This window comes from Trachemys scripta, chromosome 1 (assembly GCF_013100865.1).
Source record: "Trachemys scripta elegans isolate TJP31775 chromosome 1, CAS_Tse_1.0, whole genome shotgun sequence".
NCBI classification, from domain to species: domain Eukaryota; kingdom Metazoa; phylum Chordata; order Testudines; family Emydidae; genus Trachemys; species Trachemys scripta.
The window spans coordinates 106,652,474-106,673,565 of NC_048298.1; the positions used below are offsets into that span (position 1 = coordinate 106,652,474).

Genomic DNA, 21,092 nt, shown 5'->3' on the forward strand with positions numbered 1-21,092 from the left:
GAAGTCTCTCTCTGACCATGGGGTCTGTGCCAAAGAAATTACTCTCACCATTCTTTTTTGTTAAGATCCTTTGGTGTTTTTGCATGGAATATGTATCTAGCATCAACTGGGTTTGCTTTTTGCATAGCATATGCTTTGTAAATTAGTTTGCAGTGCCTTACCATCATGCCTGCTGGGAATCATGTGTTATAGACGCCTCTGCCTTCTTTCACCAGGCCACAGCAGTAACTGCCTTTTTCTTCTTCATATTTTGCTCCATAGGAACCAGAGAGGATCGTCTTCACAAGCTGATTTCCCTTACTCCACCCCTCCTACTCCTACAAATTCTTAAGAGGTTTGCCAGCTTCTGAGGCCATAGTGAACCCAGGAAAGCCACTGACATCCATGCTATCGCTCATGGCAAGTGAATTCGGTCAGGTCTACCATCACGTCATGGTTCTGTTTTGTTTAAAGTGCATGAAGAGGACACCCTTTGTTATTAAAACATTTTTATGTCCCTCTGCGCTTGCTGACTCCAAGCATAAAGCCAACTGGGAATGGTTCAAGAGGGGGAGCAGAAACTAACTAATGATCTTACAGAACATGCTACTGTCATTTGCGTTAACAAAGATCAAGGAAGCAGGGATGAGATGGAGTCAGGCCAGAGTTACACAGCTCTGTTCCAGAAGAGAATGAGTAAGAGAGAATGCAGGCAACCAAGGAACTACAGCTAAGGTGAGCAGGACGATTAACCGAGACACCTTTATTGTCATGGGGGGGAAAGGGGTGCATGCAGGAGAGTATTGGTCTTGTCACCAAGAGTGAGGGAGGGCTTGGTAGCTGAGCAGATTAGGTCGGGGTGCTTATCATGGAGCAGTGGAGTTATTCTCTCTTTCCCTGTTAATACCAGTCTCCCTCCATCCACTGCCCATTATTGCATTTATTAGAATTTGCACTTCTACTGTGCCTTTTATTTGAAGATAAGTCGCTTTACAAACATGAGTGAATTAAGCCCCATCTCCTGTCAGGTAGGCAACATCTCCTTGCAACACCTGCCTCCTCCCTCTTCCTCCTCACCCCCAACCTTTGTTAAAGGACCCTGGGGTATGGCTGCCTCTTTGCTGGGCCCTGGTCATGTTAGTTCATCTGCCTGTCCACTTCCCAAACCAGTTATTTGCAGGCACTGCAGACCAGGGCACTCCACACTTCAAAGCACTGAGATACAACACTTAGGTTCATAGAGTCCAAGGCCAGAAGGGACCACTGTGATCAACTAGTCTGACCTCACATATAACACTGGCCATAGAACTGCCCCAAAATAATCCCTAGAGCAGATCTTTTACAAAAACATCCAGCCTTGATTTTAAAATTATCGGTGCTAGAGACTCCATCACGACCCTTGGTAAATTGTTCCAATGACGGATTACCCTCCTTATTAAATATTGACCCCTTAATTCCAGTCTGAATTTAGTCTAGTTTCAGCTTCCAACCATTACATCATATTATGTCCTTCTCTGCTAAACTGTGGGGCCCATTATTAAATTTCTGTTCCCCAGATATGTACGTATCTAGATAGACTAATCAAGATAACCCTTAATCTTCTCTTTGTTAAGCTAAATAGACTGAGTTCTTTGAGTCTATCACTATAAGGCATGTTTTCTAATCCTCTAATTAGTCTTGTGGCTCTTCTCTGTATCCTCTCCAATTTATTAACATCTTTATTGAATTGTGGACACCAGAGCTGGATACAGTATTACAACAATGGCCGCACCAGTGCCAAATACAGAGGTAAAATAACCTTTCTGCCCCTACTCATGATTCCCCTGTTATACATCCAAGGATCGCATTAGCCCTTTTGGCCACAGCATTGCACTGGTAGCTCACGTTCAGCTGATTACCCACAACAACCCCAAAATCTTTTTCAGAGTCTCTGCTTCCCAGGATAGAGTTCCCAGCCTGGAAATACAGCCTACAGTCCGTGTTCCATTGTATACATTTAAATTTAGACATATTAAATCGCATTGTTTGCTTGTGCCTAGTTTACCAAGCAATCCAGATGATTCTGTATCCATGACCTGTCCTCTTCATTTACCATGCCATGTGTCATCTGCAAACTTCATCAGTCGTGATTTTATGTTTTTTTTCCAGTTCACTGATATATACGTTAAATAACAGAGGGCTCAGAACTGACTCCTGCAGGACACCACTAGAAACACACCCACTCAACGATGATTTCCCATTTACAATTACATTTTGAGACTCATCAGCTAGCCAGCTTTTAATCCACTGAATTTGTGCCATGTTAATTTTATATAAACAAGATGGGTGAGGTAATATCTTTTATTGAACCAACCTCTGTTGTTGAGTGAGACAAGCTTATAGCCAGACCGAGCGAGGAGAAGAAAAAGAAGAACTACTCTGTATGGCTTGAAACTTTGTCTCTCTCACTAACAGAAGTTGGTCCAATAAAAGATATTACCTCATTCACCTTGTCTCTCTAATATCCTGGGACTGACACGGCTACAACTACACTGCATGTTAATTTTATATCGTTCTAGGTTTTTTGTAATCAAAATGTCATGCAAAAAGTCAAACACCTTGGACATTCTTAGATGTCTCAGATTGGCAAATAACACACAAATAATTCAGTCAGGACGTGGGTGAGCAAGCAGGAATGGAAAGGAGTAAGCTGGGGCTGTGTTACCCCAGGAGTAAATTCACTGGCAATCCCCCAGTTCTATAACTTGTGCTAGGATACAGTTCTCTTTGGGGCCAAGGGCAGGAGATGGAAAATTCCTTTGGTCCTGAGGCAGAGGGGGCCCTTTGGTCCTTCAGGGTTTCCTTAGCTATCACCTGAAAGATTTGGAGGCTACTCTGAACCCCAGCTGCCAGCTGGAGAAGGAATGTTCTCCCTAATCTTTCTGTATAAGTGGGGGATGGGTGGCTGGCACATCACACACGCCCCCAAATAAAAAAGATCCTTTAAGGACGTGGGAGAATCACCAGCCCATGCCAGGTAGCCTCTCCTGAAGACCCCAATGGAGGGAAGGTGGCAGCTCCTTGAGGACCTGGCCTGAAGGAGTGGGAATGTGGGGGGAGAGCACTGGGCCTCCCCTGCAGACATTTATTATAAGAATGGGTCCCAGTGTTTTCTGGAGTGATGAGGTAGCTGGGGGTGGTAAAGGGAGTCCTTTTTGGGGGAGGGGTCCAAAGACAAGTGTTCTTCTTGGAGGTTCAAATTCATAGAAACCCATCTGCTCCCATCCCCTGCAGATTCCAGTTCACAAACCCCTTTGGGAGCTGAACCCTGCTGGGCTTGCCCAGTGCTAGAGGGAGTTGCAAGTTCTCATTGGGTCTGGGAGAGCTGGGTTTCAGCTCAGGAGCTGCAGCACCTTGGACTGCAATGAAGGCAGAGGCCAGACCTGAACAGGCACTCACCTTGCCTGTGGACTTGACTCCTTTCCAGATGCAGAAGTAGCAGATGACCCAGGCAAGCAGGAGGCAAAGAGCCAGCTCCCAGCGCAGGCTCCCCAAGTGCTGTATGCCAGCGGAAATCTTCAACACTCTCCTCCTGGGAAGGCAAACAGACTGAGTCTTACTAAGTTCAGCCATTAGATCCTCAATGACCAGCCAGTCCTCAAGGGCCCCTGGTGATGCTTTGCAGTTTAGGGAGATCAAGCCCTAACCCTGAACTGTGCACCTCAGGAAAGCGCAAAGGACATTCCTCAACTGTTTCCCTCTCAGAAATAAAAGGCCCGGTGGGCAGGGTCCCAGCCTAGGGGGCAGGAGACCTGGGCTCCATTCCCAGCTCTGTCACTGACCTGCTTGGGCAGGACACTTCACCTCCATTCCCTCTCCCTCCCTTTGTCTTGTCTATTTAGATTGCAGGGTCTTTGGGTCAGGAAATCTCTTACTACATGAATGTACAGCACCTAACACAACATGGCCTCTGATCACAGCTGCTGCATACTGCATTACAAATAATAAGATTTCCCTACCCCTCGGAAGTGCTTTAAACCAGCTGGTGTTCTGACATAGATCACAAGGAATCGTACATGAGGACCACCCTCATCTAATTCCTTCCAACTCCGTTAGGTAGGATGACAAAAGATTGGGATCACACAGTATAAAGATATTCCCCTTTAGGAGCCAAAACTGCAAGGCAGCACGTGCCATGCCCAGGACTGTAGAAGACCACATGACAACGCAAGAGAATAATGGAGATCACTGAGGACGCTAACTACATAGCAGCTTCCCACGCTGCAGCTTCTGCTACTCTTTCCCAGCTGCTGGAGAATGGAAGTTGCTGGCCTCTCCCACAACGTCGTTTGCACACCCAGAGATCAGAAGACAAACTCCTCATCTGGGGAGGTTCGGCCAAGTAACACCCTAGAGCATCAGCAATTAGAGGCAGTGCTAGAGGGAGTTGCAGCTCCCTTGAGCTGCACATGTGCCCTCTCCTGCTGCATCATCCAAAAACTAAAAGATGCACCTCCTGGAATGCCAACAATCCAAGATGGGCGATGCACTTGCACCCTTTTCTGCTCCACAGCCCCGTCAGCCAGGGACCAAGAAAATGCCTGCTCTCCCCATCAACAGTCCCGCACAAAGGCAGGATCTCACAGAGCCCAAGGGAAATCCCCCTTCGCTTTCTGGCATTTCCCCATCTCACTTATTTTCCTAGTGCCAGCTAAATGGAGGCCTCCTGCGTGCATGCAGCAGTGAACGGCACAAGGGCATACAGCATGAAAGGACCCTGGCAGGGTACAAGAGCGTAATGGTAACAGAGCATGGGACTATAGACGAAGGGGGCACCAAGTGCAGCTCAAGGGAGCCCCAGAAGGGTACACAATACAATGCAGATTTGCATCTTTCAAGCAAACGTCTACCCTCTTCCCCTGGCCCCTACCCTCCATTTCCCAGCGACTGAGAGCAGAGCCTGCTTCTCCCCTGTATCAGAGGCTGTGACCGAGAAGCTGGAACCATGGAAATTTCCACTCCCATGTGCTGTTGTCCCAATACTACAGAACTGTTCAAAACATTGATTTTAACCTCAGTCTCTTAGCTGCCAGCCACAGGCAGAGCAGGCCAAGAAATGCCAACCCTGCAGCTCACGCTGTACACGTGACAGTCCGAGAGAAGCCATGGGAGACAGAAGAGGGGGGATAAACAAGGAGAGTTAGTGAAAGGCAGCATGAGAGAGGAGAGAAGCTGACTACGGCCAGAACTAACTGTTTGCTTATTAACAACACATTGACCCAGCTCCTTCCCTCCCAGAAGGAACCCCCCGCGTTCCAATGTGGATTATAGTGGTCAGAATCACATCCCTGTGCTCAACTGAAGCTGCCACAGGTTGCTGCTCAACAGGGCACAGCAGCTCTGCACAACAGTTTGGGACACGCAGGGAGGAACACTGCAGCTGTTTATATCTTCAAGGGGGATTTAGGGTCGCCGAAGGGAGTTTACTCCGACTGAAATGAAGCCAAGACACTGTGCTTAGCAATGCCCCTCCTCCCACCAGGGGCTGTGGAATCTTTAGTGATCACAAGCCGTTGTTTTTACATCTTATACAAACGTCCCCATCCTCCAGCCCATGGTCAACATGCTGGGCTGAGTACTGCTGCCAAGGGAGAGTCCCACCTGCTGAGTCACCAGCACTGAGTCCTGCAGCACTAGTATTTCTTGAGGGCCCCCCAAATTCACATACTGAGAAGGCCCAATCTTGCAAGATACGAGAGGTGTGGCTGCTACTCTATGGATGTCCACCGGTCTCACCCCATTCCCAGCTGTAGAAACATAAAATCATAGGGTTGGAAGGGACCTTAGGAGGTCATCTAGTCCAACCCCCTGCTCAAAGCAGGACCTAATCCCCAACTAAATCATCCCAGCCAGGGCTTTGTCAAGCCTGACCTTAAAAACCTCTAAGGAAGGAGATTCCACCACCTCCCTAGGTAACCCATTCCAGTGCTTCACCACCCTCCTAGTGAAAAAGTTTTTCCTAACATCCAACCTAAACCTCCCCCACCGCAACTTGAGACCATTACTCCTTGTTCTGTCATCTGCTGCCACTGAGAACAGTCTAGATCCATCCTCTTTGGAACCCCCTTTCAGGTAGTTGAAAGCAGCTATCAAATCCCCCCTCATTCTTCTCTTCTGCAGACTAAATAATCCCAGTTCCCTCAGTCTCTCCTCATAAGTCATGTGCTCGAGCCCCCTAATCATTTTTGTTGCCCTCCGCTGGACTCTTTCCAATTTTTCCACATCCTTCTTGTAGTGTGGGGCCCAAAACTGGACAATACTCCAGATGAGGCCTCACCAATGCCAAATAGAGAGGAATGATCACGTCCCTCGATCTGCTGGCAATTCTCCTACTTATACAGCCCAAAATGCTATTAGCTTTCTTGGCAATAAGGGCACACTCTTGATTCATATCCAGCTTCTTGTCCACTGTAAACCCTAGGTCCTTTTCTGCAGAACTGCTGCCTAGCCACTTGGTCCCTAGTCTTTAGCAGTGCATTAGATTTTTCCATCCTAAGTGCAGGACTCTGCACTTGTCCTTGTTGAACCTCATCAGATTTCTTTTGGCCCAATCCTCTAATTTGTCTAGGTCCCTCTGTATCCTATCCCTAGCCTCCAGCGTACCTACCACTCCTCCCAGTTTAGCGTCATCTGCAAACTTGCTGAGGGTGCAGTCCACACCATCCTCCATATCATTAATAAAGATATTGAACAAAACCGGCCACAGGACTGACCCTTGGGGCACTCTGCTTGATACCGGCTGCCAATTAGACATGGAGCCATTGATCACTACCCGTTGAGCCCGACAAACTAGCCAGCTTTCTATCCACCTTATAGTCCATTCATCCAGCCCATACCTCTAACTTGTTGGCAAGAATACTGTGGGAGACCGTATCAAAAGCTTTGCTAAAGTTAAGAAATAGCAAGTCCACTGCTTTCCCCTCATCCACAGAGCCATGTACTGCCAGTGTTTTCCACGTTATACTAGCCCAGGATGAAATTACAAAGATAACCCATAGAGTAACTCCGAGACCAGTTCAGCTTCTCTCTGGAACGAAACAAGGGCCAAGTTCATCCCTGGTGCAACTCCATTGATATCCTACTTTAACTCCACTGTGTCAGTGGAGTTTATACCCAGGATGAACTTGACCCGATGTGTCAAGAACAGATTTAGACTGAAAATCTGCGAACCCATTGGGCTATGCTGAGAAGGGATACGATTGTATAAAGAGTGACCATGAGCAGATTGAAGAGAAAGAGGATATGGGAGAAAAGAGCAGTTGTGTTGTAGCCAAAAGGAGAGAGAGAAGAGAACAGAAACAGGTAGAGGATGTGAGAAGAGAATGATTAGAGAATGAGTAGGACCGGGGGCAGGAGAAAGAGCAGTGAAGACGAGGTCTGTTGACAGAGAGCCAATTCTAACCTCATTTACCCCTGTGGAACCCCTCACTGAAGTCAGTGAGACTGCATAGGTGGGGGGACAACATTTGGGTCAGAGTGCAGGAAAGACAGGGAGGATCTAAATAAGACAGGATGCCAGCGTATCCTCTCAGGCACACCTGTGTGAATCCAAAGGAACTCCACTGACCTCAGTGAAGTTACTGTAAATTAACAGAACAGTAATCAAGAGCAGAATTTGACCCATGTTGTTCTCCTGGGTGCTGTCCAGTTTAAAGTGTTGTGAAAACCCTGAGGTGTATAAACTAGGAAGTGCCTGGAAGGGCTGAGAGTCATGGTTGGGGGATTGTAACTCCCAGAAGAGTCAGAGAAACACAAGCCTTTCACTTACTCCCAGAACTCGATGACAGGGGAGGTGGCGTTTTCGGTCGTCACATTTAGAGAGGCGTTTGCCTTCTGGAATTCCACGCAGTTCTCTGCAGGACAGGCCCAGGGAGAAAGAACATAAACAGATACAACTGGAATAGCAGAGCCTCTGGGAAACACTCAGGGATGAAAGTAACTTAAAGGACTTACTGGTACGCAGGGTGGCCGGGCTCCTGGGCAAGGTCGGGGAGGGCAGCTCTGGGCCCCTGGAAGTGGCAGGGCCTTGGGCAGAAGGGGCGGGGCTGGGGCCAGACTCCTCCAGCCAGCCCTTCAGCACTGCACAGCCTGCACCACCCAGGGCTCTGGCAGCGATTTAAAGGGCCCAGGGCTCCGGCCGCTGCCAGGAGCCCCGGGCCCTTTTAAATCGCCAGGCCCTGGGGCAGCTGCCCCTTTTGCATCCCCCTCTTTCCCCCCTCCCCCCATCAGCAGCCCTGCCGGTACAGTGCTTAAAGGCTGTGTGCCGGCATCCACTTTCTTACCGGTATGCCATACCGGCCCACTTTCACCTCTGGAAATGCTGCAGATCCCCTTTCCATCCAGCAGCATAATGTTCAAAGGGAGAAAAATATTCTAAAATCCCTATTCTTGCTCAGAACAAGAGGTCCTTCCAGGGCAGGGTTGGGGTCCCATTGGCAAAGCAGTGCTGGGGAGAAACCAAGGACTGTATGATCATAAAGGTTAAATTCCCCTTTTCCCTCCACGGGGAGGGGTGGGCCTCCCGAGTAGGAATGGGCTCCTGTTATTGAAGCAGAGCAAAAGAAGCAGAGGGCTGAATATAGACTGAATTTCCCTCCCGTCCGCACAGCTGCCGGGAGAGGGGAGCCCCCTCCAGGACTGAGATCTGTTGTTGGAGCAGCATGGGGGAGCCTGCATAACACACCAACTGGTTTACTGCTCTGATCAGGTATAGTGAAAGGCTAAAGTCAATGGGAGCTGTGGGCGGCTGGCACTTTAGGACATTTTCTAGAAGAGATCCAGCTTATCAAATGAAATTGAGCCTCTTCTCCTCTACCATCAGCAGGACTGATGTTGTGTCAGGTAATATGGCAATAAACCAGGCCTCTTCGCCACTCGCACTGGCCTTGGTCCCTCCCCCACAGCAGGCTGGATGTTGCTTTTTCAGGTTAGGTGGTATTTGCTGGTGGCAGATTTTTCCCAGCAAACTGATGGGGAGTTGGAGGAGGAGATGAGATAGAGGGGAATTCAGGGTTACCCGTGTTCCATTCGTGGTCACAGCTGCCCCAGGGAAGGTCTATGGTGAACGAACTGAAGAGGTAAAACAAGGCCCAGGCCAGGACGATAATGTAATAGAAATTCAGGAGTACGACGATCACCTGGGAAGCATAACCAATTCCTGCAGAGAGAAGGGCCTCAGTGTTGATAAACAAGGAGAGAAACATGAGCTGGAACAGTCTCAGGACCAGAGCCTGCCACAGCACCCTGCTTCTCCCAGCACTCCAAACCCACCTCTGTTTGTACTGCCCACTGCTCCAGTTCTCTCCCCCTTTTGCCCACCTCCTCGACTCTTATCTTGGGGTTCCCATGCTGCAATGTGAATATTGGCCTGGCAACTATCCACCCATCACCGTCTTCCCAGTGATATCCAGACTACCTTCCGCTGCCTCACATTGTCATGGCAGCCAGTGGAAGCTTCCCTTGGAGACGGACTTCCACGTAAGGAAAGCATTTGTGATCTGGGGGCTGCAACTTTCAGGGAATTTGCCAACCGGTGTCAAGGTTTCCTCATGACCACTGCCCTACCCACGTTGCTAAGTGGCAGGAGAATCCTGGCTAGATAGTCTGTAGAGACTAATGAGTACAGCAGGGTCAGAATTACACTTTAATAGTCACTGGAACCAAACTTTTACCAGCAGAGAAAAGAAAAAAGGTCAAAGCTATGGAATAATGTTTAAAACTGTCCTGATGTCAACAACCTCCAAAGGCAAAGCACTGCACACATTGGAGTCTATAGGCCAGAGTCTCCTAAATCTTCAATTAAGACACAGCTGCTGGGATGTCCATGGTTCAAGTAAACCACAGTCCATTATGAGCTACTCCACTCAGGACTCACTTTAGGGAATGATGCAGGAGCGTTTGCAGACCGGGGGATGGGGAGTGGGACACGTGTTGCTTACAGGTACCCTGAGCAACATCTGCCAGCAGGCATCTCTGTAAGGAGCTCACAATAGGAGAATGGCTGCAGAGTTGTAGCTGTATAGGGTACTCCAAGCTATAGCAGTTCCAGCCTCTGCAGTGTTTTCCTGAAATACTGCACCCTGTTAGTAAGGGATGATTCCTCTAGGAAAGGGTTAAGCAGGCTTTCCAGGTAACTCATTACTTCATCTGTAGGTAATGAAGAATGGGAGGTTTCCAGGTGCTTGAGGATCTATGAGTGGATTGAACAGTCCTCAGGGAGGCACTCTAGGAGCAGCCATGCCTGAGGAGATGTGAGCTGCTCTTTGTGTTTTCACTTATGTATTTGTTTGTTAATAAAGCCACGCCCCAGGAAGGGATGGAAGTTTGAACTTTGCACAGTATGTGGATTGTATTTGCACAGCAGGGTGAGCAGTCACCTACTAACGTAAAGAAACAGACATTTACTCCACTGGTCCATCTAGCCAAGTGGCCTCATGTACTCTGGCAACCCTCAATTCATTCTGTAGCTATCTCCCTGGCTTTCCACACCACCTGGTGTTATGGACAGAACACCTTGCAGCCGTTTCAGGGAAGTTGGAAGGGTTTTTTTTGTAATTAAATATGGAAGTGAGAAATGTCTCTCCTGTCATTCAGTTCAATATTACACTCAGTTTTGATTTTGCTCAACCTCACATTTTTAGTTTTCAATGTGCTAAAGTTTTTATTTGAGCAGCAAACTACCAGGTCTGTAGAAGTCGTCAGGGGAGAAGCTGGAGGGTTTTGGCAGATGGATAGGAGACAGTTGAGACTTTTGGTAACTAAGAAAGCATTGGAAGTGTTTGGGATTCAGGGATAAACACCCCATTGGATGATTATGCTAAAATGGTGTCATAGTTGGGTTTGAGAATCAATACCACATTAAGAAGACACCTCTAAGAGCTATTGTTTCAGGCTGTCTGCAAACTCAGGAAGATGACATAGCAACAGTTTAAATATGAGTTCATATATTTTAGGTTTTCTTTGCAATTATAAGGGTTACAGTAGTTTGAATTATTTAAATAAAGTTTAGATCCAGGAGCACAATTCTGCCTGTGGGCAAATTCCATAGCCAGAGCTCACACCTCAGTGCAGGAGGTGAAGAGAGCCAGTGATGTGATTTGACAAGGAGAGCGAACATGACCAGAGTGATGGGAAAGGCAAGATTTTTTTTTCAGCACCATTTTGGATGAACAACAGGGGAGTGAGGGGAAAGTCGAGGAGACTTTTATGGCAGGCTCTCACCTTCCTCTAAAGCATCATCACATATTGATGGTGAGAGAGGCAGCAGAATACCAGATGAGTTACATCATGAACTGATCTGAGAGGGTAAACACAATTCTTCATGGTAACACCACAGCCACTTTCAGAGAATTTCTCAGAGAACAGCATGGGTATAGTGGGACAGTCTCTTTTAAGAGGGATAGACGTCCCAGCTGTAGTTCCTGACCCTTGCACAATATTTCCCCTCATCCCCCCCTCCAAAAAAGGGTTGCGCTCTGAGGTCTACTCACCTTCAAAGAGAGGGCAGAGCTTCCGCCAGGCAGTGATCCCTCCCTGGCTGGTGTACTGCCCTAGCGCTGTCTCCAGGAAGAACACTGGGATCCCACAAGTGAAGAGGAAGATGAGGTAGGGGATAAAGAAAGCACCTGGCAGATTTAAGCATTGTATATGGAAAAGAAAACATGTTAGATCATTGACCAACTTAGGCCTAGACTGAAAAATTCCCCCAGGACAAAGAATGCTCTAAGAAGGGTCCCTGAGAAAGGAGACACAGATGGCAATATGGGCTGTAGAGAACAGAGAAGGGAAGGGCCTGGATGCAAGGGGCCTGGGAGAAACAGCAAAGAAAAAAATCCCTATCAATTTATCAAGGAAATGGTGCTAGCAATAACCCAGTTCAAACACAATTACTGCTTGCATAGTTTCAACCATAGCGTGAATGAGGCATTAAAACCTGATGGGGTATAAGGACAAACCTGCCAGTTGCCTCGGAAAATTAAAATCTGCATCTGTGGTGGAGAGACCAGATCGCATTACACAAGTCTTGTTATTACTTCAGTTGTAAGATCTCCTGGGCAGGGTCACTGTCTTTACATGTATTTGCACAGGCCTGCGTGGCCTGTGTTCTTGCAAATTTTGGCACGAGTCTCCTGATAGTTTCTTAAAGCCTCAGCTCCTGGAGTCATGTAATTCCATGAGAATCTCAGATTCATCTTTTTATAAATGTTTCTAGCTCCTAGGGTGGGGAGAAAAGCTGAAACACAAACCCTAAAGGCTCAAAAAAACAGAAGGCAAATACAAAGGAACTCCAGACACACACACACACACACACACACACACACACACACACACACTCACTCTTACACTTTTTAAGAAATCTCAGCATTTTTTGGAAGCTGATTTATGATTCTTGAATGCTTGGAGTTGGTAATACTCAGGATGCTAACATACAAGTATTGGATAAACTCAGCCTGCTCCCACCATTCCACCCAATTTGAGTTTTTGTTCATCTTATTCCCTAGCAGTTATTAAGCGGCAGAAGCACAACTGAAAGGAAAGTAGTACCGAAAGGCATTTCACTCACATTGGGAGCCCGGTCCTGCTGCTACTGAAGTCCATGGCAAATTTCCCATTAACTACAGTGGGAGTGAGAGGCCCAGGGAACATCAGAAGAGTAAGAAATGAATCAGGTCTATGATTACTCCATGCTGGGATAATACTTGCAGTTGATTCTTCCGCTATACAACTGAAGGGAAAGGTCCCAGAGCTAGTCTATCCTCCCTGCTTTATTAATGCATCATCAAGGTTGCTCAATTAATATTACAAAAATAATGGGAAATATAAACTTTAAGATGCCTGCATCAATAAACTTAGCCACACTGCATATCTTGTCTATTTCATGGACACATTTAACAGTGAATCCAGAAATGCCTCCTTCCTTTTGCCTCCTTTCCCTCTTCTTGAGACGTTTTTGAACCACGGCCCATTATAGTACATGCTTGTAGGCCAGTCGAGAATTTAATATATGTAGCAGAAATAAATGGGCGATGAGTAGACTCGTGTGGATCAGATGCTAGCAAGTCACCTGGCAGACTCAGAGGTCCGCAGAGTCCAAAGTGACACTGTACAGTTGAGAAATTCCACACTTTTCCAACAAAAGGAATGAAAATCCCACTATGAGCAAAACTATGACTGGACCAGACCAGAGTCTGCAGAGATTAGAACTAATGGGTCAGCCAGACGTCAAAGTGCAAGGAAGGCCCTGATCCTGCAAAGATTTACCTACATGTGTAACTTTACTTATGTGAATAGTCCCTATTGAAGTCCCTGGGACTATTCACATAAGTAAAGTTAGGCATATGCGTAAGTCTTCACAGGATTAGAGCCTAAGTCGGGGGGGGGGGGGGGAAGGAGGGTATTATGCAGAGCTGGTCCAAAGTTTTCTAATGAAATCTTGTCCAAAAATGCCCAATATTGAAAATTTTAATGGAATATTTTAAATCGAAAATGGTCATTACTCAGTTATTGATTTCCATTTTCAAAGAAATTGATATTTAAATAAATTTCTACCCCAAGATAACGTGACCCGATATAACATGAATTCAGATATAATGCGGTAAAACAGTGCTCCGGGGAGGCGGGGCTGCGCGCTCCGGCAGATCAAAGCAAGTTCAATATAACGCGGTTTCACCTATAACGCGGTAAGATTTTTTTGCTCCCGAGGACGGCGTTATATCGGGGTAGAGGTGTACTGTATTTTGATTTAAAACACACGTCTTGTGTCTAAGCTGACCAAAAACCTTTTTGAAAAATATTCCAAAAATTGAAAACATGGGAAATAACAAAACTTGATTCACATTTTCAATTAAAATGTCACAAAAAAATGAAACCAGTTACAATTAGTGTATGTAATTTGTTGTTATTTGTCAATCAGCTCTAATCTTGCATGGTTTTATTTTATTTTAACAGCTTTTCACTTGTTAGTGCAACTTGCAGTGCCAGAATGCTGGGGAGGAGTATGGGGGATGAGAGAGTTACTTTTTGCCTAGACACAAAAGTTGTATCACTTTAACTACACTGGTATAGTTATACAGGCAAGTCACATCTTAGGCACATTTAACATGTGTGAATTCAGCTTTGTGCGGTCGGCAAAAACGGGGAAAAAAAGAAAAACAGCAATATAAAAACTGCATCTGTAGTGCGGGCGATTCTGCCCGCCATTGAACTCAATGAGTGTTTCACTATACGCCGTTTTCCCTTTACGCGCTAACCATGGAACGGAACCCCCGTGTAAGATGAGACTTGCCTGTACCAGTACATCTGCCTAGTGTGGACAGAGTTATACCAGTATAAAGGTGTTTATATTGATATAGTTCATTCCTGTATAGTTTATTCCCCTTGTCTCATACAAATAGTCTATAGGGCACCTCATTTGTGCTGATACAACTGCATCCACACTAGGCTTGTACTTGTATAACCAGATTGGTACAAAAAAATCACACCCCTAGCCACCTGTGTGTAGACCAGGCCTTAATCGTCTTCCCAGAGTTGCTAGGTAACAGCATCCTCCCCACTCACAGTAAGTTGATCCACCAAAAGTTCTGAAGATGCAATACTGCTATCTTGGGTTTTATTGGTTCAGGCGGTCATCACTCAGTGTCCTGTTGGGGGAATTGTCCGGGTGGGTGGAGTTCTGGAACAAGCCTAGAAGCTTTCCTTCTCTCTCCTACCCATATAGTTTAATTAAGCTTCTTAACAAAATCTCTTGTTTTTCAAATCTGTTGCTACTCCAGTAGTTACTCCCACACCACCACATACCCCACCTGCGAGCCAGCTGGCATCCTGCTGACACAAGAGTGGGAACAGTTTTAGGAAAATTAATTTTTTGGCCAGAAAAGTTTTCTAAAGACTTCTTTGGGTGAGCTGCAGGAACATCACAGTTCTGCAGTGTGTATCCAATTAGGGTTCTGGAGTGATCCCATGGCACACACAGAAGGTGCTCCAGTTTACATCACATCAGCATTGGCTTGAGAATGGATTTGGCTGACATCTATTTTACCTAAAGAAGTAATTTATGCTGAATGAAATGGGTGAACTTGTTCAGGAAAACTCAAGAGCTGTTTCTCTGCCAGGTTCTCCTATTTTAACGGGCTCTTTCAAGGCTTAACACCATTCCTGTGCACTAATTGCTGCTATTATTAAACTCCTTCCTCTATCCCCAGGCCAGGCCAATATTGTAACTGTGAGAAATTGCAAATTATAGTGAATTTCATTCAGCCCTGAATTAGCAAAGCTGCTGCGTCTGCTTTCTACTTGGTCCTGGCACTCTGCCATTGAAGTCTGCCCAGGCTAGTGCAGAAGTAGACTGGTCCGTCTATCGAGGCACTGGGCTATGACACAGAAAGGCACTGCTTTATTGACTGAATGGGAGCCCATAGGTGATGCTTTAACCTCCTTCAACAGAAAGGAGTTGAGCCTTTCAGCTAGTCAGATGCTGTTGCTTCAGAATTGCTTTCTCTCGTTTTTTAAAATTCAGTGCTGAGCTAAAGCTGGCCTCTCCGGGTTGGGTTGCTATCTTCCCACACAAACTTTGAAAAATAATCCACATGAATGTAATGTTAGTAAAAGGGGCTGGCTTGACAGCTCTGGAGGCAAATGTCCTCTCCTCACTCACAGAACAGGCTCACCCGCGGACAGCAACACCAGCCTCCCCACACTGTCCCCATCCCCAGGAAGGTTCAGCCCTGAGGCAGAGAGGCTACCTCAAGGAACAAGAGGGGAGACCAGTCTTCATGGCCTATTCACAGTCCTTGACCTCTCTTGAGAATGCCCTCAAGGCTGTTGGTGCCATGTGGAGGGGGATGTCCTTCTGAGGGGGACCTCTGTCCAGTAGGAAAAGTATTGCAGCCTCCCTCACTTATTTCACACAGGCTACCAAATGACTTCCCCTACCTACCTAACAATAGTTGTCTTACCTGGGCTTCATCCACTTGGACCCTGAGCTCTGGCCCTCCCTCTTCCTCAGGATCACTGGCTAGCTCTAGTTCAGGGGTTCTCAAACTTTATTGCACCATGACCCCTTTTTGATAACAAAAATTACTTCATGACCCCCGCAGGGGAACCAAAGCCTGAGCCAGCGTGAGTCCTGCCGCCCCTGGCTGGGGGGCCAAAGCCGAAGCACCACCACCCTGGATGTGGGGAGCAGGGGGGCAAAGCCGAAACCCAAGGGCTTCAGCCTCAGGTGGGAGGTCTGTAAACTGAGCCCTGCCACCCAGGGCTGAAGTCCTCAGCCCTGGGTGGTGGGACCCAGGCTACAGCTTCGGCCCCAGGCAGTGGGAGTCAGGCTTTGGCCCTGGGCTCAGAAAATCTAATGCCATCCCTGACAACCCCATTAAAACGGGGTTGCAACCCACTTTGATGTCCCAACTCACAGTTTGAGAAACGCTTCTCTAGTTTGTCCATTAGCAAGATGGGTTCCAATAAACCTAAAGGTTTGCTCATTTTGTAATCCTACCTCAGACTCCCCTTCTACCGCATGGATCATAAAATGACTCACAATCAAGTCTGCACATGTGCGAATGCCAAGTGGCTATTTCCTAAAGCGTACGACCCAAAGCTAGGGCAGACTCGCCTCTGCCTGACCTCCAGCTGACACATCTTTGCTTTGTCTTTGTGTGAGGCATAGGGGCTGTTGCAATTTAGCCTTCAATGCCAGTCAATTACAGGGCTTCCTGCTTTGAGACTAGGAGTGCTGGAACAATTTGTATAGCGGGGGTTCTGAGAGCCATTGAACAAAACTGTAAACCCTGAATATGATGGAAACCACTTCAAGCCAGGGGGTGCGGCAGCACCCCGAGCACCCCTAGTTCCAGCACCTATGCTTGAGCCACCACTCCATTGCACACCTCAGGCAGGAGGATGCAAGGGTCTCACACACATACCTGGGACACCTCTTCTATCACTTCCCTGTCTCACTTCCAAGCAAAGTCTAGTCCCACCCTTGGCACCTTCCCACACTGATTTCCTGTGGCATTTTCACACTTGACTTGCCAAACACCCTTCGCCATTCTTTTCCCTTGGAACCTCCATGTGTAACTTGTGCCTTGCAGGGGGTTACGGTGAAAGTGCAGTACACTGAACCCTTTCAGATATCTGGTAGCACGCTATTTGTATCACAAGCTCACAGGAAAGACATGCAAGGAGTCTGAAAATGAAGCCCTATAGGCCCTGTCATAGGCTCCCAGACATCTAGTAGTAAAGGAGGATACTTTGTTAGGTCTGGCAGTCTCTTATCCTCCTTGTGCCCCAGCCAACAGTGGGCATATATCACACACACACACACACACCCCACCACCATTACATGACCATTTTTTCTTGCCTGCGCAGACTGGAAAATACATGTCACAACCATGATAAGGAACTATGATTGAGACTGGTTACATATCAGATGTAAAACACAGGGACCTCTGATGTAGTTACAGCAGTGGGGGAGGGGGTTAGGATTGCTGCTACACAGACAGTCGAAGAGTGGTATAATGTAGTGGAGCAAGGACATTTCACAACTGCTCAGGCCTGAGGCCCTAGGGACATGACAACAGTCAGAGGGAGCAGTTACAACAGAGCCAATCTGTTACAGGTTTCCGTTTTGTACGTCAAGAGAGGCCTCTTAATTGTATCTCCAAAACAGGCTCAAGTCTTAGTTCAATTTTCCCAGTTTGAGTCTCATTTTATCCTGCCCCAGGCACAGGCTAGGTCAAATCCTGAAGCCCTTACAGAGTTTTTAATCTAGTGAAGCCAGGGGGAGTTCAACCCCGACAAAGGACTCTGAGGGCTGGCTTTGTAATTCTAGCCTCCCTCTGTTCCTTTGTATTATTGCTTTGTTCTCACAAATAAGATTCCAACCAAGCACAAGACCAGAGGTGGTGTGTACGTGGGGGTGACACACAGGGAGAGGGGAGAGAAGCACACCCACGCACACCCACACAGACAAGCTTCCCCAATATTTCTCCATCAGAGAGGCCAACGTCCGTAGCGAGGGTTTAACCCCTTCCAGGGGGGCACAACCTAAGCCCAGTCAGAGTGAAAAAGAAGGAACCGTTATTTTTTCATGTTGGACTTGGGTATTGGATACTGAACTCTAAATATTCAAAAGATTATTCTTCATTTGCAAAGTGGAAATGAGCCAAAAAGAAAGGAAAAGTAACAAGCTGCCCTGTTTCACGTAATTCAAATAGATAATTTCTCAGCTACCCCCCATTTCACTTTCCTCTTCCCCAATAAAGGCTGTTTGGCAACCACCTCCTCACTTTACAAAAAAGAGTCACCGTACGAATCATTCTTTTTCTAACCTTGGGGGAAGGCAGCTAAAGGTCCCAAGTGCAAAATATCCAGTTCAAGTTCAGGTCCAAAAATTTTTTTTGAAAAATAAGATATTAATTTCTGGTCGATGCAAAAGAAACATATTTCAAACATGTTTAGTGAACCAAAATGTCAAAAAAGTTTCATTTTGATGTTTTTAAACGTTCCATTTTTTTAAATATAATTGAGGGATGCTGTGAAACAAAATGTCCTTCCAAAATGAAACATTTTGTTTTGGAAATGCTGAAACAAACCATTTTGACATTTCCAGGGTTATTTCCCCCTGATTGAAAATCAACCTGAATTCACAAATTGTTTTGGTCAAACAATCTGCATTTTCTGTTGAAAAATATTGCACAAATAATTTCACACAGCTTCTGTCCCCAGATGCCAGATTCTGTTACAGATTTCAACTCCACCACAGCCTGTGAGTGTTTGGATCCATAGTTCTGGGTCTGGCTCACCTCTAGCGCTGATGAAATTTGGGAAGTCCATCTCTCTATATCCTGAACTATCTGACCAAACTGGGTTCTCTCTGATAAGACAGCTTCACAAAGGTTCTACACCACCAAAGCCGTCCCTTTCCTCTCAGGACCCTAACACTTGATAACCATTACCACATCTTGATTCACTAACAAACACCAGCAACAGGGGCAGGAAGGTGGCTCTGTGAGCTGCTTTTCCCATTCCAGCAGTGACCAGTCTTCACATTATCCTTAAGTACTTCCAGGGGCTGTGCAGGGAGCCCATGGGAACAGTACAGTGAATGAAAGCAGAAACCGTGCAGCTAGTGACCTAGATCCGTTCAAGATTAAAAATGAAAAACAAGAAAAATCCTCCCTTCTAATCCCCCCTCAAAAATAAAACAACTTTCTCAAGCACCAGATGAAAAGCAGCAAATACCAAGTGAAAGCCAATGTGAAAGTAGCTAACTAGCTAATCCTCTTCATACCAATGGCATGAGAAAGTGGTTTAGTTAGACCCAGGAGACTTTTCCAAGTGAAATCCAGAAGATTTCAGTGCAAGATCCCCATGCCACTCACTTTGCCAACTGAGAACATCCAGAGAGTCTGATTAGCAAATCACCAAACACAAATGGGGGGTAATTCCTGCTCCACACATTGGAGAAGTTCTCCACAGAAAACACAGAAATATCTCTGACCTCTAGCAGGACTTGGGGGAAGGGGAGAGGATTTAAATTTTTCTTTAAGAAAAAAGTCTAAGAGCAAAACCTAAAACCAACAATCCACCCACAAAGTGAATTTGCTGCACTGGGGAATTCCCCATAGAGAAGATGCATGGAAATACTCCCCACAGGCTCATGTATAGATTACTAATTATTACCTGCATAGCCCCAGGGTGCTTGGAAAGCAGGTGTCTCGCACACACAAAGATGCACACTCCATCTCCCACCTAAATCACACTGTGTCAGACATGTTATACACGTACATAAGTGTGCACACATCTCACATACACACCATCGCAGTCAGACAAGATGATTCTGCAGGGAAAAGAAGCAACGCGGGGTTCTTCGCAGACGCCAGAGGGGACTCTGAATATTACCTCAGCTCTTTTTCCCATAAAGCACGTCTCACAGACACTGCTGTCTCTGTGTTTGCACTCACCCCAATGTCTCGCCTGGAGACGGTGTACCACTCGTGTTAGCACCCATTGACTAGCAATACATACCAGAAGAGAAGCAGATGATAGGACAGAGAAACTAGGCCTGCATCCCCTCAGTAATGCTGCATGCCTGGCACCTCTGGAAAACTGGTGCCCTCGGGATGCACTGGCATTTACACCTCTAACCCAATATAATGCGACCCGATATAACACGACTTCGGATATAACGCGGTAAAGCAGCGCTCTGGGGGGGGGGGGGCTGCGCACTCCAGCAGATCAAAGCAAGTTCGATATAATGCAGTTTCACCTATAATGCAGTAAGATTTTTTGGCTCCCGAGGACAGTGTTATATCGGGGTAGAGGTGTAGTTATTAAATGTTCACCTTCATGGCAGACAGGTCCTTCACATACAATGATTTAATACATACATGTTACAGGATCCCATCCCTGCCACACACACAATGAGTACATGACAGGCAACCCTGCAGGGCCAGACGGACATGCTGGGTACCCGCCAGGATGTGTTTACTACACCAGTGGTTCTCAAGCAGGGGTCTGGGCCCCCTGAGGGGCCGCAAGCAGATTTCAGGGTGTCTACCAAGCATGACCAGCATTAGACTTGCTAGGGCCCAGGGCAAAAAGCCAAAAATCCACCACAAAGGACCGCAGCCCAGGGCCCCGAGCCCTGCCATGTGGGGCTGAAGCCTGAGCAATGTAGTTTTGTGGGGCCCCCTGTGATGTAGGGCCCTGGGCAATTGCCCTGCTTGCTACCCCCTAGCACCGGCTCTACAAAAACAACAAGGAGTCTGGTGGCACCTTAAAGACTAACAGATTTATTTGCGCATAAGCTTTCGTGAGTAAAAACCTCACTTCTTCGGATGCATGTGAGGTTTTTACTCATGAAAGCTTATGCCCAAATAAATCTGTTAGTCTTTAAGGTGCCACCAGACTCCTTGTTGTTTTTGTAGATACAGACTAACACGGCTACCCCCTGATACTTGACATCCTTGGGGGTGGAGAGGCTACCTGAAGAGACTGGAACAAAGTACAGTAACTCCAGGGAGTGTGAGTGATTGCTGGACCCAGACTAGAAGAAGACTAGTCTGTAAAAGGAA

The 21,092-nt window shown here is 46.8% G+C and overlaps 1 protein-coding gene across 5 annotated transcripts in view; it reads right to left on the reverse strand.

Annotated features, from left to right (window-relative positions):
- Positions 1-21,092, reverse strand: part of LOC117882338 (sodium- and chloride-dependent GABA transporter 2) — a 69,175-nt gene that overhangs the window by 43,431 nt on the left and 4,652 nt on the right. For 4 of the 5 annotated variants that reach the window (XM_034780496.1, XM_034780504.1, XM_034780489.1 and 1 more), the window contains 4 exons: positions 11,508-11,642; positions 9,035-9,175; positions 7,787-7,871; positions 3,418-3,550 (listed from right to left, as the gene is read on the reverse strand). In XM_034780496.1, the coding sequence (XP_034636387.1) occupies positions 3,418-3,550; positions 7,787-7,871; positions 9,035-9,175; positions 11,508-11,642 (494 nt within the window). The remainder of the gene's footprint in view (positions 1-3,417; positions 3,551-7,786; positions 7,872-9,034; positions 9,176-11,507; positions 11,643-21,092) is intronic. The other variant, XM_034780513.1, reaches the window with a different exon arrangement.